The sequence below is a fragment of the Epinephelus lanceolatus genome, chromosome 14 (genome assembly GCF_041903045.1).
Source record: "Epinephelus lanceolatus isolate andai-2023 chromosome 14, ASM4190304v1, whole genome shotgun sequence".
Classification (NCBI taxonomy): domain Eukaryota; kingdom Metazoa; phylum Chordata; class Actinopteri; order Perciformes; family Serranidae; genus Epinephelus; species Epinephelus lanceolatus.
In genome coordinates this window covers 19,789,260-19,806,202 of record NC_135747.1, presented here as the reverse complement: position 1 = coordinate 19,806,202, position 16,943 = coordinate 19,789,260, and the positions used below count along the sequence as shown (strand labels likewise).

Below are 16,943 nucleotides of genomic sequence, written 5' to 3'. Positions count from 1 at the left end.
AAGGGAATACAAGGGAGCAGTGGGAGGGTAGGACATAGAAGTAAACAAAGCTAATCAGGGTGATTTTACACCAAGCATGTTTGGAGCAGTTCAATCGAACTCTGAAGCTTTGCTCTTTTATTTCAGTTAATTTTCCAATGTCAGACCAATGCCACTGAGACTTGGGTGGCAACAAATAATCACACTGAGACACCTGAAAAAGTGGTTCTTGTCCAAGCAAATTCTGTAGTAATTTCTCTAAACAATTCCAAGTTTTTTTTAATGCATAAACGTCATGAATTATAGCAAAAGCTGCAAACAAATTACCATGATACAGCTGCGTGTACTTCAAGTGATATCTCTGTTTTACTATAGCTGACTTGGTTCATGGCAAAACTCGGAGGATGCTGTATTGTGGTGCTTTGCTCCGGCGTTTACAGAAATTATACTGCTTGGCATGAAGGACGCACTGTAGTAAAAGATCAGATTTTGGAACCACGGAGCCGCTAACTGCAACACCCCTGCAACTTAGATGAAGGGTTGATGCATCTCGTCGATTGGTCCATTGGGTTCCTTCATCATTTAGAGGGGACTACATGTCTCACTTGTTATAAAACAAATTTGAAGCTGCAGTTTGTTGAAGGGCAGACGGACCTTAAGGAGGGGGAGCGAGAGTGAAAGCGAGGGGAAGAGATGATTGTGATGAAGACGGATGAGATGTGAGATCAAAGTGAGAGAGATTAAGAGTGTCAGGAGGTTGCGAGATGTCTTCATTCTTGAGAAGTACTGTTGTTTGATCAAGAGGATATGTAGCAAGAGAGACAATGCTGAGGTGCCAATCCATATCAAAGACCCTATGGATGCTCTTCTCAGTCCTCCTCAACTTGATATACAAAAGAGATTGAAAAATTATATTTATTAATTCATCACTGATGTTTTTTGGGGGGGGGGGGGGGGGGCGGCTTAGGGAGGTTATAGGTAGTAGTCTGGCGTTTTATGAACTTTCTCAAAGCACTGTGTTTTTAGACTTGCCTGTATGCAGTGATCTGAATCTTTATTTATGAGTGTACCTCTGCATGTGTTAAAATGCAGATGGAGGATGAAAGAAATCCACTTAAATGTAAAGTGGCAAATCAAATGTCCTCACTCTTCTTTTATCTGTTCGGCTCCCCACAGCAAGGGTATTAGAATCACTGATTGTGCCCCCGTGGTCACTTTATTGACAATGTTGTGAGTCAGTAAATTGTTCCTACACTAGCTTCACCACTAAGAAAATCTTGATAAATGCCAAGCTTGCAACACAAGCCACCAGATTGATTTGAATAAATCAAGAATAACTAAAACCTTTCTGCCATGTAAGAGCCTTATTAAACAACCTGTTGTTTAACATACTTCATGTTATTATTGTTGTGATTATGTTTTAATTGACTGATATTTCTGTGTAACCTTTGAGTTGAGACTGACTGTTTGATTTCTGATTCCACAGTAACAAAAATCCCAACTCTGCCCATCTGGTGGACACCATGATGTCATACCCCGGGATCGATAACGCCTGCCTCGCCAAGCCCAGTAACCCGTACGTAATCACACCTCAAATGCCAGCTGTTTTTTTTTTCCTCCTGAAAATGACAAATTTGTCAGTAATACCCCGGGTGCCCATGCACAGCTTCCCTATGTGTTCTCCCCTAATCCACACGCACAGTGTTTTCATATTTCACTCATTCTCATTCTTTTCATGCCTCCTCCTTCACCTTGTTTCATTTTACAAGTCTGCCTCCCTCCAATTCCTGCCGCTCTCTCCCTTTGGTCTCTCTCATGTCCCTCTCTCTATTTTTCTGACGCTCAGCTCAACGTATGTGGCTGAAAGCCTGCAGCAGGACTCTGTGATTCGAGAGCGTCATTTGTATTCCATAAACACCCTGTGTTTATAGGGAAGATTTTCCCCTTACAGGCACTCAAATCAATGTTGGCACTCATGAACCAGACCTCTGAGGCATTTTAAAATGCTCTGCCAAAAAAAAAAAAAAGAAGACAAAATAGAGAGAGAGAGAGAGAGAGAGAATGAAAGATCCTGTGGTGCAAAAGAGACTGCATGTTTTGCTCATGATGTCTTATAATCACAACATGACACTGACTGGAGGAGTGCTAAGTGCTGCATTTGAATTTATATAAATAAATAGATGAATAACAGAATTAAACACTGCATGGTCTCTTGACTATGGTCATTGTTGTTGGCCAATTTATATCTAAAGTAACAGGTGTGCATGTGAGTGTGCAAAGATATGTCTATTGCTACAATCTCTTTTTTTGATTTGTACGAAGTGTCCTTCAAAGCACTTGGCAGAAAACAAAATGTGGGGGAGTTGAACATCAACCCACACAATCAAATGTCCCACAATATGATATTACAGCACATATTAAACAGCTTTCAAAACAGTTTTCAACTGATAGAGAAATTATTTGGGTCCTGATCTCACAGAAATCACGCAAGCTCATAGCTGCTCTGTGAATGCTTACAGATTTTGCCACAATGTGCACACAGGTTTTAAACATTGATGCGGCCCATCATATCGACTCAGTTTCAGGATGTGTTCTGGGGTGTGTCTAAGGATCGCCTCGTGGCATTATCATGCACTGCAGACTCTCGTCATTTCACCGAGCCGCCGTTTCACTTTGTGAATGTTTTCTTTTAAGGGTCTGCACAAGAAGCACAAACAACTGGAGTTCCAGAGGGAACAGCTCGAAACCATTTAACGTCTGTAAATGCACCCATCAGGAACAGGTGAGACTGGGTCACTGAGAACACTGAGTGTGTCTTTCTGTGAGAGTGGGTCTTTGTGTACTCATGCATTTGTGTTTCTGCACATCAATGTGTCTTCCTGTGTGTGACTGTTTGAAAAAGGGTGTGTGTAATGTGTTTGACTCTTCCCTACACTCCAGATTTGTGATGCGAACAACTTCCAGCCCCCCCATAAGAAGATCTCTTCGTCTCAGATTATGTACAACCTGAGTGGCATCGACGTGGAGAAGTACCTTGTGGCCACAACTAATGACTTCATCAGGAACAGGTGAATGCAATCAGTGTTTACAGTTTGGTTCATGTAGCCATGCTGAGACTTCAACCCAGGCGTCATTGTAGTTTTTTGAGCACTAATCAGCAGTGATGGCTATATGAGGCGATGCTCCAAGAGAATCCAAGTAGTTATATCACATATTATTTCCCATTTTAGAAATACATTTCATAATATTACGTCATTTGATGAGTTAACACAGTTTTAGATAGTTTGCAAATAATGTATGGGGCTCATTTCTTCCAGCTTTATTAATTCAGAGTAGACGATTGACCCAAAGGCAAAATGTAGTGATTCTCCAAGTGTGACTTTTTTTTTTCTTTTAGTCATTTAAATAATGTAAGTCATTCGACTAGGAAGCTTTAAATAGTTAAAACTGGCAATGTTGCAACTGCAAGGAAAGTTAATTGTATAGACAACAAGGATGTGCAGAATTGTAAGTGGCTGTTGAATGAAACAGTTGCAGCCATGAAGCTAAGCTTACTGCGTTGCTCTTTTTTAATGTGAATGAGCCTCCAGTATCGTGTCAATCATGCCAGTTGTGCTTTTAATGTGTGGTCTGAAGCTTTTACCCAAAATGCGTCTCATCTGCGGGTGGATATTTGCTTTGATTAAAAGAAAAACAAGCAAGCAAAGAACACAGTGTGTCACATCTTACCTCTCAGCAGCATTCTAAGCTCTTTGTTTGGATCAATATGTTTGTGTTTTGTTTTGTTTTTTTTTTTGCAGATATGGTGGCTTTTCTCTAGGCATGCCCCTCCCTCCTGACTTGCTCATGGATATAACAGCGGTGCCCAAAAATCGCACTCTGTCTAAGGTACCTTTGTCTGCTTCTTCCCTGCTACCTGTCTTGTTATCACTTTAATGACTCTGCCAATGAGTAGTTGAAAAACATGACATCTTATCCTAAAGTTGCTTGGCTACAAGATCAAGGCTTGCAGAAGGAGCTGCATTGTTACACCATCAGTGTCATCATAAATGTGCTTTACTGAAGCAATCGTGCCTCTGTTAAAGCGAGTACATTTCCTCAGATGGATGATACCTGCGTTCATTGTATCTTTAAAACCTTGGTTTCAAAACATTGAAAAACATATAGCAGTGACACAGTAGTGTTAAATATCCTGATCTGTACCAGAGTGAATAACAGTTTCTATGCATGTCTGTGTTTGTGCTTGCATTGGTTTAGGTCTGGTTCAACCCAGAGGGCCATCACACAATGCCAGCATACTTAAACAGCCTCAACAACATCATCCTACGCGCCAATCTTCCAGCAGACAAGGATCCACATAAATATGGTAAGCAGGAAAAAGCTGAAAAAAAGGTTATGCGTAAAATATATATGTTCAGTGGCAAGCCAAAGGACACAGTCTGAGATTTCAGTTTAAATGATCAACGATTCTACACATACAAAGGCAGTGACATGAAACTATACTATCTATTATTTGCTGCTGTTTACTTATGGTTTGTGATGTTTTTAATGATTTTAGAAACAGTCCATACATATTATTTTTGGTGAGGTGAAGCTGAGGTAAAGGTTTAAAAAAAAGACATGTCAGACGGGATACACACATCAGTGATAGGAAAAATCTATCGAGCCAGCAAGATGCTGCTGATTGAACACACAGTGCATTCTTATACTAAATAAAGAGAGAGGTACACAGTGTGTTTACTCATGGTTCATTTCACTGGATTAAAGCCAGGGGGTGCTGTGTATCCTTAGACTCACATCAGTATGCCTGATGAATACTGATGAGTGCCGCTCACTGGGGAGCTGTGCTAAAGAGAAAGAGGCTGGCCCATGTTCTCAGTACTGTTTCAGCTGTATCTGTATCACCCTGACCATCTGCCTGCAAGCACGAGTACATGAACAAACACACATGAAGCAGTACTCGTAAATACATACAGAGCATGCACAGAAGCACGTGCGCACAAACACATACACACATTTCTTCCACACTGGATGACAAAAGTGCTCGAGGGTGGAGCGAATGTAACTTGTAAACTCAAGGAGGTGGCGGGTGGTTTGGGGGTGGAGATCCAAGGAGATGGTTTATCTGTCATATATGAAGCTCCAACCCTTGCGCTGGGCACTGCAGTACCAATTCTGGGTTGGGAAGCTTTAGAGGTCTGCGTCAGTCAGTTTTTTATGCCACTTTTGCAGGACTGCCCGCTGCACAGATGTGCCTCACACTCTGATCGCTCCCACCTGCAACAATATTTTGTATTGAACGTCTGTCTGCCCCATCCCTCTAGAGAAAATATACAGTTACTCAACCATTTAATAATCTAACCTTAGAGGACGTGAAGTGAAAATAAATCTTATTTAATGCTTAAAAACAGCCTCAGCTTGAGGCAGTGAGAGCTAAATTGTTCTTAAACTGTTATGGATCAACAAAAAAAAAAAAGCAACAACTTCAATCATAATTTAATTGTTTAAGTCAAATTAAAGCTTTTCAAATGTGGATATTTGGTGGCCTCCATGATCAGGGCAGGGTATCAATAGAGTATGTCATTTGATACCTTTATTCCTACTTCATTCGATACCCATCATGTGAAGGGAAGCATTCAGTTGTGTTGAATGCAACCAGACACCTGAGGCATATAGTGTAGCCATATTTTCAAATGTTTTGGTGGCAACTCCATCGAGTGCACTCCGCCCAACTTTACCTCACTACAAACTGTATGGGTTGCAGCTGTAGCAGAAGTGGGCCAATCACACATCATCGAATGCAGTAAAATTTGCATGGAGTACTGAAGTTTTGATACTACTTGGTGCTTGGTTATTTCAGTTGAAGGTATCTTGTACTAATACACAGCCCTGTCTGTGATAGCATATTTAACATCTTTGTGTTTTGTTTTTTTTGTTTGTTTTTTACATTTTTAGACCAAATGATTTATTGATCAATCAAGAAATGGGCAGATGAATCAATAGTGAAAATCATAGCTCGTTGCAGCTTTAGCCGTTTCCCAATGCGTAGGATACAAGCCTGATCCGGGAACATCCGACCTTCGAGCAGTAGTGATGAAGTGGTAATGATTACAGGTCAGATTTGGATTGGTCGATAGAACTCATCAGTTCCACCAAAGTGCCCTTGAGCACTGAGCCTCCGACCTGCACCAGGACGGCTGTGCTGTGGGTGAACTCACACTCTCCTATCTCAGGAAATGTAAGCAGAGACATGTAGGGGAGCAGTTCATGTCTGTGAGCATCTAGAAGACCCTGAAAAAAATGATAAAGAAAATTCAATTTCCTCTGTGTGCACTGGCAAATGAAATCATCTTGCACTATATTTTTCAATTGACTGTGTCCCAGGCTAAGAGAATATCATTGCTCATTTGGTTCCTGTGCTGAAAAATAGCCCACATGCTGTTGTTTTTCTATTGCTAACACAATGCTGTGTTTCTTTCTATTACAGCCATTTCAGTTTCCAGTCACCCCTATTTCGGCCGGGCGGATGATGAAGACTCCGTGTAAGGACTGCACTTTAAATTCTTCCTTCTGTTGAGCTGGCTGTCAGTATTCGACAATTTTAATGGCTGCACTTGCAAAAAGAGATTCAAATTAGCATTCTAATTGGTGAAAATATCCCAAAATTAGTCAAGTCTTGGCTGAATATTCTTGGCTGTTGTTTGGCTTAGCTCAAGTTAAATCATTGAAGCATCCTACTTTTCAATTCAGGACATCAAAGTCAGGCTGGACTCAGGGCAGGGAGGTACATGACAGCAGTATTTACCCATATTTGATTTTCTAAATGGATTTCCCTGAGCTTGCACTATTGATCAGAGTCCCAACATAATGAGTGTTTACCCTGAAGGTGGCACAGAGGTGGATTGATTCTACCCTACTTCCCAAAATGAGTTTATTTAAAATACTCCACATTCTGCTTTAGAGACCCAGACTGCAGAGTTAGTGCTTGTATGTGTGCTTGCGTGTATGTACGCAAGTGTGTGTGTGTTCCAGAGGATCAAATCAAATAAATCTTTCCAAGAGTGGATTGAGCTGAAGCTGTGACCTCATGAAGGTCCGTTCTCTCTTGAGCCTTATTAGCACTAACCATTTCACTAGCTATTTCCCTTGGATTACTGCCCCTCAGTTTCACTGTATACTCTACATTTCTTTATGAGTATAGTATTTACGTAGCTGTTGGCCTGCTTAGGTACTGCAGCAGCCACAAGTGCACAATTACCCCTCTGTGGTATCTGCTTCTTCACTTGATGTATTGATTTGGCTTGAGATGTGTTAAAGATACAACAGACTTATTGCTCCAAATGTGTGGTAGCTTTTCCTGTGGGAAAAAAAAATCCATGGCCATATTAGCCATACTGTTAACCAACCTGCTCAGTAACTGCTGCTGCTGGCCATCCTCTGTAGTAGTGCTGCCCTCAAACGCCCACCACGTCCCTCTGTGCTTTTCTCTCTCCTTCCCACCCGGTCACACTGCCAGCTTCATCCTCATCCTCTCTTTCAGCCTCATGCAGCTTATTCTGTTTGGCTGGTGGTGTGCCCCAGCCAGAGGCGAGAGGTAAAAGTACTACAGAGGCATGCAGGGCAGGAAAGGGAGCCTGGGAGATGAACAAGTAGTGGCATCAAGAAAGTTTGAATGAGCGCACTGGGTTGAAGAGTAACTGAGGGATCAAAGCCTCAGCTGGTTGTCTGAGTTCTTGTCTGGACAATGGGCTCTGCAGCTTCCCAGCAGCACCACCGCTGACTATACAGCCAAAGCAATGTGAAGTTGTTCTCTACACGAAGCCATCTGTTTGTTTTGCAGTTATTATCTTGTCAGAGGCAAGGCACAAGCATCTCTTTTAACAAAGCTTTTTGTTATTAATGGAATTCCATTTATTGCAAGCCACTTCAGTAGTTCAGATGAGTCAGTTCCCAGCAGGGAACGATATGATAGTTTGTAGGAGGGCTTTAATATGGGCCATTGTTTTTGGAAAGGAATTACACCAGGTTGCCTCATTCAAAGTGACTCAGCACACCAGAGTCGCCTATATTGATTTGTTTGTGCACTTTGTTGTCATTGGATCTAAACCTTTAGCTACGAAAGCAGCCTTAAAGTTTAAACTTAAAGAGTACCTCAAATGCTCATTTCCAGGTTCTTGTGTTTTTTTGTTTCTACCAGAACATGTCGCCAAAATGAAACTTTGTTTTCCTCATACTGTTTGTGCTGGATCACCTGTTTCCATTGTCTGTCTGAAAGGCTCGTTTTAGCACCTGTCTCTTTAAGCCTCCCTCCCTACAAAGTCCAGTCTGTTTTGATAGGCCAGAGTTTGTGGGTCCTCTGTATCTCAGCTGGGGAAAATGATGGAGAACGTCATTTAACGGAGAACACAGGCACTTTCTACTGTGAAGAATCACCAATACAAGCTTCTAAGCACAACTGGACATGTTTCAGCAGGAATACAGTCCAAAATTAGGGACAAAAATGAACAACATCGGCATCCAAGGTTACTGGTTTCCCTGACATTAGCACGTAGCTTCATGTGGCAGTGTAGGCTACATAATTTAAGCACTGCCTGGAGCAGATGATCATATCAAAAAAATCCATCCAGAGCTGATGTCAGCTTGTCTTGAAAGTAATAAAAAACAGTTGAAACCTGAGGTCATAATTTGAAACTCTGGCCACATTTAATATGAGCATTTAGCTTTGTAAATTTATATATCTGAAACAAGATCAGGAAAGTATAATAGGTCCCCTTGAAGGAGTACAACACAGCTTACCATGCAGGAGCATAATGGACATTAATAGAGTTGATGTGGTTGAATGATAATTCACTAATTACGGACATGGCTGGTAATTAATGACGCCACTGTTGTCACTGACATCTGAATGATCCTATTTTTGTCTTCGCAGTGTCCAGGGAATGCTCCAGATCCTAGTGGCTATGTGTGTGCTGACAGGTTATTCAATCACAACAGCCAGCTTCGCCATCTATGAAGTCAGCGAGCACCACAGCGGCTCTAAGAGGCTCCAGCACATTTCTGGCATCAGCGAGCCTTTCTACTGGGCTGTGAACTTCTTCTATGACATGGTAACATCCTTCAGTAACCTAACAGGGGACCCAAATCTAACTAGGACCCTCATGTATCAAAATCATGCTCAGTATAAGCAAAAGCAAACATATATAACGTGCATTTTTTCCTCATTTTAGTTTCAGCATATGCAAAAGATATCCAGACTCATATTATTATGTATCCATTAATTGATAGCACAAAATATGTTTATATTGTTATAAATACATTGATTTTTTTAATTGATGTGGAGCCAATTTTTCAATCGAATGACGTTCATGTTGCTGCATCGTGTCCTATCTTTTTCCACAGCTCATGTATTTGATCCCTGTGACTTTGACTGTTGCCGTGATCGCAGCCTTCCAGATTCCAGCATTCACAGATCGGCAAAATTTAGGCGCTGTCACCCTGCTTCTGGTCCTCTTTGGGTGAGTAATTTGGCCTTAGAGCATGTGTGGGTGTTGTGCGGTCGAGGGGGGTTAATCTACAAAGGCTACTGAAAAACAACTTTACGGTGTTGTTGGTCTTTCAGCTTGGTTTGTTCACGATCAAAAGTGATCACGTGATGAATCAAGCTGTCATGAGACTGAATTATCTGAATTATTCAGAGACAATGTCACAAACTAGCTATTTTGTTCATTGTTAAAGGAACATTATGTTTTATTACAACTGGAGTGCTAGTTCTGTAGCTCCAGTGATCAGTTTAATCAGTATGTTGATGTTGTACGCACCAATTGCTAAGATTTCAAGACACTACAACATCGCAACAAGAAATTGTCTCCTTCTACCACCCTGCCTTTCCCCAGCCTGGATTGGCAAGAAACTAGCAAGAGTAGAGCTAAAGTACACACACACATACACAGATTATTATTCGTTATTATCCAGGATCTCAGCACTTCCTTAAAATCTCATCTCATCTACTTTGATCCAAGCAAATATATCAAAGCTCAGGACAATGATCCTCACCATGCACCCACACAAGTTTTGGTCAGAGTTAATTGTTAAGGTTTTTAAGAGCATGTCCTCACATGGACGCTGTACTTTCTCGTCTCTACTGCACGTTACTTTGTGTGCCACCAGGTTGGATTAACAGCACTGAGCATACGGAGGCTGGCGTTCTTCAAATGCAAGCACAGCTCAATTTTTTCCAAATTCCTCGCACAGACAGATGGTGGAAGGGCTGAAAGGCTGATAGAAAAATCACTATCAACATGTTTATCCTATTCATCCAAAGGTGCTCGAGAGAGGGATGGTGGAGGATCAGAAAGCAACAGGGCTAATGACAGTAACAATGTGACTCGGTGTGATCTCACGATACCACGGTTCTACAGTCAATCCGACTCTGAGATTTAGATTTTTGGAAAGGCGCGAAAGCATCAACACGCCATGTTTCCCCACATCTGGATTACTGTGATTGTTTACACCATTCCCTAAATGTGTTTGAAACTTAGTCCCCTATGTTCCCCCTGTTGCTGTCGCAGGCCTCGTCCTGAGCCCTAGATCTTAGGAGGCCAAGTCAGCACTCTGCTTCTCATTTATCAGACAGATGTCTCCCTCCCAAGCAATGAATAATCACAGTCTGTCAGGCGGCACCCACCTGGTCTGGTCTGCAGCCTTCTTGCTTCTGTTCCTTGTCATGGCTTGGCACCCGCAGTCTGCCTACCAAGCACCTTTTTTTGGGCATGGCACGCAGATGCTTTGTCTCTGTCCGACTCAGTTTGTGTCTATGTCTTTCTTTTCCCACTACTTTTCTCTTCTTCATCTCTTTCTCCCTCCTTCTCTTTCCCTTCTCTGTCTTGCTGACCCAGACACCCCAATCAAATGAACAAGCAGATTATGTGAGAGAAAAGAGAGAACAGAAAAAAAGGGAAAAGGATGTTCTACCACCAGGGGAATAAAGGGAGAAGTAATTTATCTTCCTCTCTTTTGGCATCATGACTGAATGTTTACCCTCCTCATGGTGTGGTATTTTCCTCCTTACATTTCAGTATTCTTTGGTGCCTATTGTCATCAGACTCACAGCTGCTACGTTTAGTCTATGAAAGGCCTGAACCACTTCAGTAGAAAAAAAAATGCAAGGTCATGTCACTTTAGAAGTTGCATTTGTGAGGAGGAAGGTATGAATTTTCCATATCCACTTTGTGTGTTTGTTTTTGTGGGTTTTCTGTGTTTGGTGGCAACCCAGCCATATCACAGCGGGGCTATTTAAAGATGTGTGTGTGTGTGTGTGTGTGTGTGTGGTTGTTTTTTAGTTGATGCTGTGTTTGAACTATCCTGTCATTGTCAATTCCTCAGGTTTTCCACCTTCCCCTGGATGTATCTGTTGTCGGGCGTCTTCAAGGATGCAGAGATGGCCTTTATCGCCTATGTGTGCATCAACCTCTTCATCACTACCAACACCATCCTGTCAACCTCCATCCTGTACTTCATGAATCAAATTTCAATAAATAAACCTGAGGTGAGCATTAATTACCTGAGTCAAGATGCCTTTGGTTAGCAACTGATTATCTGAAGTAGCTGAATGCGCACTTTAATGTGTGATTGTTCGGCCCTTGTAGCTGCAGTGATATAGAGTTACAGAGGAGTAAGAAGGGCAAACATACCTCACATATCCAGTGACAAGGAAGGGAAGATTACAATTCAGGATGAGCTCTCAGGTCGCTGTAGACTCTGTTTTATCCTCTCTTCTTATCCTCCCTCTACCCCCTTTTCTCATTGTCTTCTGTTCTGTCCTTCCCTACTGCAGTTCATCCAGGAGCTCTTTGAGAGGCTGAGCTACGCCTTCCTAATCTTCCCGCAGTTCAACTTTGGGAACGGGCTGGTAAAGTTGGCCAGGATGAACATAGAGGTCCAGCTGCTCAGTGGCTACGGCATTGACGCATATAAAAACCCATTCTCCATGGAAGCCCTGGGCTGGATGTTAATCTGCTCCTTCATCCAAGGCGTAGTCTTCTTCACGCTGCGCCTCCTGCTCAACAGGTTCCTGATTCGCAAAGTCAGGTAAGGAAAACAGGAGCCAGATGCAGTGTGGTGATGCCATGAATGAATGTGATGTGAATGAGTCATGTGGTGCACATCCAACCTTGTGATTGAACTGAGAATACTCTGTATCTACAGACTGTGTAATTAAAATCAATTTCATTTGGTTTTCTCTCACATTCAAAGGGTGTGTTTTCTGTTGAACGATTAAAAAATGCAGAGGATATACAAATGAGTGGTTGAATATGAATCAGTCTAAGTAATTAAAGAAAACAAAAAGTTACAAATGAAGAATACAAATACAAATGAAGATAATTATCAAAATTCTGTTTTTGAAAATAAAAACCAAACATATTGAGCCTCAGAGATATCACAAGCTCGAATCACTTCAGTTAAAAAAAAAAGTTCTCACAGTTCCAGTCAGTCACAGATCTAATGGAGCATTTTCTGTGTCTTTGCAAGTCATTCACATGAACTTCAACACTGAGTAGTTAATATAAAACAATATACTTTACCATATGCAGAAATCTGATTAGGGGCAGCAAGAAGGTGCTAAATGCGCCTTGTGAGGATGAAGATGAGGACGTGGCGGCTGAACGCCAGCGGGTGTCCAGTGGAGCAGCCAGCACAGACCTACTGCAGGTCAACCAGCTGACTAAGGTCTATCAACACCTCAAGAGGAAGATCCAAGCTGTCAAGAAGCTCTCTGTGGGCATCCCTGCAGGAGAGGTAAGCCTAGTAGGAAGTCACAAGGATAACGAAAGACGCATTGCGTAATGGATTACTATTATTAACCTCTTGTGACAACAGCAGTCATTCAAGTTACTGCTACTGCTTTAGAGTTGTAGACAGGTACAGTCACTTTGTGCAACAGAAGAGTAAAGACATCTCATCGATAATCTGCAACCCATACTTTTACAGTCAGTAAAGTTGAATTCAGTTATTGCTCCTGCAATACTGGAGGCACCACTACAGACCACATCCCATAAATCACCAGGTGGATTTGTCTGGAGGAAATACAACTGTTACGCCAGTGATAAATCATTTATGACCAAAGTTGTCTAATATCAGTAAAAGAATAACTAAACCCTCAAACCACCTTTTTTCAGCTGAAAACCAATATGTATGGGTATTTGGTAGTGATGCTGATCAATATCGGTCCAAACCTTGACATTTTAGTGCATGTAATTGAACTCTACAGTGCTGTTAAGTTTAGTTGATTCAAAGCACACCCAAAACACACATTAAACGAGTTGATATGAGTTAATAGCGACAATTTCAAACACAAGTACACAAATCGGCTTCACTATCACTCGCAGCATTCACAGACAAAGTATTTGTCTTTTGCCGGACACATTTTCCCCATAAGTACAACATGCTAATGTTTTTAGCACAAACCTATGGCATTTTACATTGTAAATTTGCCTAGTGGCTAGCGGACTTCTCGCTACCCATATAAAGCCAGGGACAACAGCAACATTTAACAAAGGTAATGTTACAAAATTGGGCTCCATTACATCTCACAAGGTTCGCCGACAAAACAACTATCTTGTACTAAACACATTTTCCAAACAAATGAAACATGCTAATGTTATTAGCACAAGCCAATTGCATTTTTCATTGTATAAATTAGCTTAGCAACTAGTGGAGATTTCCTCTGCTCATATGAAGCCAGGATGAATCCCGAAGTAGAAATCCCCGAAGGATAAATCACACACAAGACTTGAAATGCTGTTTTGTGGAGGCTTTATTGTTTTCACAATTTATTGTGTCTTATTTGTGAGATTAAAGTTTTTTCCTTTCCACTGAGGGAAATGGTTTCAGCTTACAAAAGTAAAGCTGCCTTGCTGCAACGTGCAGCTCCATTTCTGGGGAGGACGCTCTAGGTATGGCGTCGACTCTGTGCAGTAGTATAAATCCTGCATGTTCTAAAACAATGGGGTTAAGTCACTCTTAAAGATTATATCCCTCTGTGTGATAGCTGGCTGTGTGAAGGATACCCACCAAGTGCTTCTTCTGTTTTTGTAGTCTGTAGATCCTAATATCGGCCATTACACCTGTGTGACATTTGAGAAAGCCTACCATAGCATTACAGTACTGTGAATTGGAGAAATGCTCCAGAATTGCTAAAATGAGTGTTTGCTTACAGTGCTTTGGTCTGCTGGGAGTGAACGGAGCAGGAAAAACTACCACCTTCAAGATGCTGACTGGAGACGTTAGCCCCACTGATGGCACAGCACAGATCAGGGACTGGGATGGGTAAGCTGTTCATGAATTTATTTATTCATCATCACGTACAAAAAATGCAAACTTGAAAAAAAGACTTTAGGATAGCATGAAAATGTGTGTTTATTGCCTTTTACCTATTGAGTAAGAATATCAGTTTGTTTGTGCTGTCCCCTTCTCACACATAAAGATGTCAGGCTTATGTTACAGTAAAAAAAATACAGATTTTATTTATATATTTATTGGTTAAAGCTTTATGGTCCCTGGCTGCAGGCCATATTTGCCATCTTGTTTTTCCTTCCATATATATTTGGTGCACTGCATGCACATTACTAAATACATAAGGTTAATATTTGTTTACCTAAAATATATTCCTGCACACTGTTGATGATTTATGAGAAACACCATAGAGGACACGGCAGAACCCATCACAGGAGGACAAAGCTTTGATTTCATCTCTACAGGTGCCCAAGCTGCACTGTCTAATGAATCTGAGCTAGATTAAATTTGCATAGCACAAATATCCACAAATTGCCAAATCCTGAACATAAATGGTTTGGGGTTTTAGCAAGTAGCAGCTGTATCTTATACCCATATCTCAGACTATGCAGGTACAGACCACCTCATGGGGCTGGCTCCTCATCACAGTTCTTTTGTGAAACGGTTTGGTGGGTATCCCCAGCAGGGTGGGTGGAGCACCCTACATGTCCATCTGCCCTATACCATGTGGTAGATTCCCGTTAAGATAATATATCTTTATTTGTCTTCTTTTCCCTAGGCGGTTGGTTGACATCATGGAGTGCCGTAACAAGGGAATTAACATCGGCTACTGTCCCCAGGTGGATGCGCTCGACAACCTGCTCACTGGAGAAGAGCACTTGTACTTCTACGCTCGCATCCGAGGCGTCTCAAAGAGGGAGATAGACAGGGTAAGGGAGAGCTGCTGGCTCTGTGCTGATTTTCAAAGCTCTGGGTAGTGACAACACCATCCACAAAATGACACAGGATCTGATATAAATTCAAAGGTGCACTCCCACTGCAGGACTAGTAACTGTTGATGCTTCCATGCATGCTGAATGAGAGAATGAGAAGTGTTGAGTGATGTGTGCTGAAAGCTGTACTATCTGGGGCAAAATGGGAAAGCTTTTGTTGTCAGCTCATGCAATCCAAACTTCAGAATTAAGCTGATGTTGTATGCTTCACTGCAGACAAATTTACATTTAAACGATACTTTGATGATGAGAGGATCTCATTTGACATGTCACTTTAGCCCCATTCTTCCCATTTATCTTTCTGAGAACTAATCAATCTTGCCTCTGTGGTGATTACTGAGTGTGCCTGTCTTTTGCTGCTGCTGCTGCTGCTGCTGACATGAGAGGAATTCACAGAACAACCAATCAACAGATGATGTGATTTAAGATTTTCCATCTTGATTTTTTTCCCCCCTAAAAGAAGCAGAAAATAAACGGCTCTGAGGTGTGCAAAAATGTGTGAAAAACATCATGACAAATCTAAACTGTATGCAGAAAAACATCTATCTTTGTTTGTCTCTCTCTTTACACCATTTTTGGATGCAGAAGTATAAAACATTGATTACCTCCGACAATCTCAGTCATGTTATGAACAAAATAACACACTCACATACTGTACACTCACACACACAATATTAGCAAGGATGCTCATAGAAACACAGACACACACTTACTTACACAAACAGAGAGGCACAGAAATGGATTTGTCTGGCTCGAGTCGGCGTCGCAGCTGTCGTTACAGCTCCTCTTCCCTGGTCAGGGTAGTGACAACAATGGTTATAATGGCCACAGCATCGGTGTCGGGCTAATTCACAAAGATGAGGTTATATATAGAGTTCCTCTTATGTTGTCTCCCACTGAGAGTCCCCTAGCTGTGGATAATGAGACAAGCCTTAATGGGGTCATTTTGCATTGACATGGTTTTGTCAGGCTTAATGAGCTGTTACATCAAAGGTGATAGAAAGCGGCTTTTATGAGAGAATGTAGAAAAAAAAAAACACATTTTGAAATGAACCAGTCAGGTATGTGCTATGTTGCCAGGGCTAATAATTTAGATTTAGCTGGTGATTCTGTGTATTTTTCTAAAGTATGTAACAGGGATTTTCCGCATAGAGAATTACAAGGCGGTCTTCTGTCAAATTTTGTCCTGCCTCTAGCTCATGGAAAAATACTATTTTCAAACAAGTGCTGTGCTTGGTGGATTTTTGTCATTTGTAATTATGATTTGGGCATCACGCAAATGTGGTGGTGCTGTCGTAATCAGCGCAGTACACCAGGAAAGGCACTGCCAAAAATCGAGCATCGCGCTAGTTCAGGCAGGACAGAATGTCAAGCTCAGCTCACATCCCAGCTAAATCAGCTGATCTCAAACAGCCCAATCAACTGATGGAGCAGCTGATTGATGGAAGGGAGTCAGCTGATAGATCACATGATTCCTTTCTATGCAACCAATTGGCAAATCTCATTCAGGGCGCCCTATTTAAACTGCTCTGGCCTGCCTACTGTTGCTGCTTCCTCTGCAAGCTGCTTTGCAACCCACCTCCACCCCAGCTCCTCCTTTTCATATTGTCTGACTTATCAGTATCATTTCTGTTTGTCATTGATACTGCTCTGCTCTGTTCCCGGGGGCCTTTGCTGCTG

General features: G+C 41.7%; 1 protein-coding gene across 1 annotated transcript in view; it reads left to right on the top strand.

The window, feature by feature from the left end:
* Positions 1-16,943, top strand: part of abca12 (ATP-binding cassette, sub-family A (ABC1), member 12) — an 89,737-nt gene that overhangs the window by 66,995 nt on the left and 5,799 nt on the right. The window contains exons 60-72 of the mRNA XM_033617409.2: positions 1,466-1,555; positions 2,674-2,761; positions 2,920-3,047; positions 3,780-3,867; positions 4,237-4,345; positions 6,467-6,521; positions 8,909-9,086; positions 9,379-9,494; positions 11,362-11,524; positions 11,813-12,066; positions 12,570-12,774; positions 14,195-14,304; positions 15,050-15,200. Of these exons, the coding sequence (XP_033473300.2) occupies positions 1,466-1,555; positions 2,674-2,761; positions 2,920-3,047; positions 3,780-3,867; positions 4,237-4,345; positions 6,467-6,521; positions 8,909-9,086; positions 9,379-9,494; positions 11,362-11,524; positions 11,813-12,066; positions 12,570-12,774; positions 14,195-14,304; positions 15,050-15,200 (1,735 nt within the window). The remainder of the gene's footprint in view (positions 1-1,465; positions 1,556-2,673; positions 2,762-2,919; positions 3,048-3,779; positions 3,868-4,236; positions 4,346-6,466; positions 6,522-8,908; positions 9,087-9,378; positions 9,495-11,361; positions 11,525-11,812; positions 12,067-12,569; positions 12,775-14,194; positions 14,305-15,049; positions 15,201-16,943) is intronic.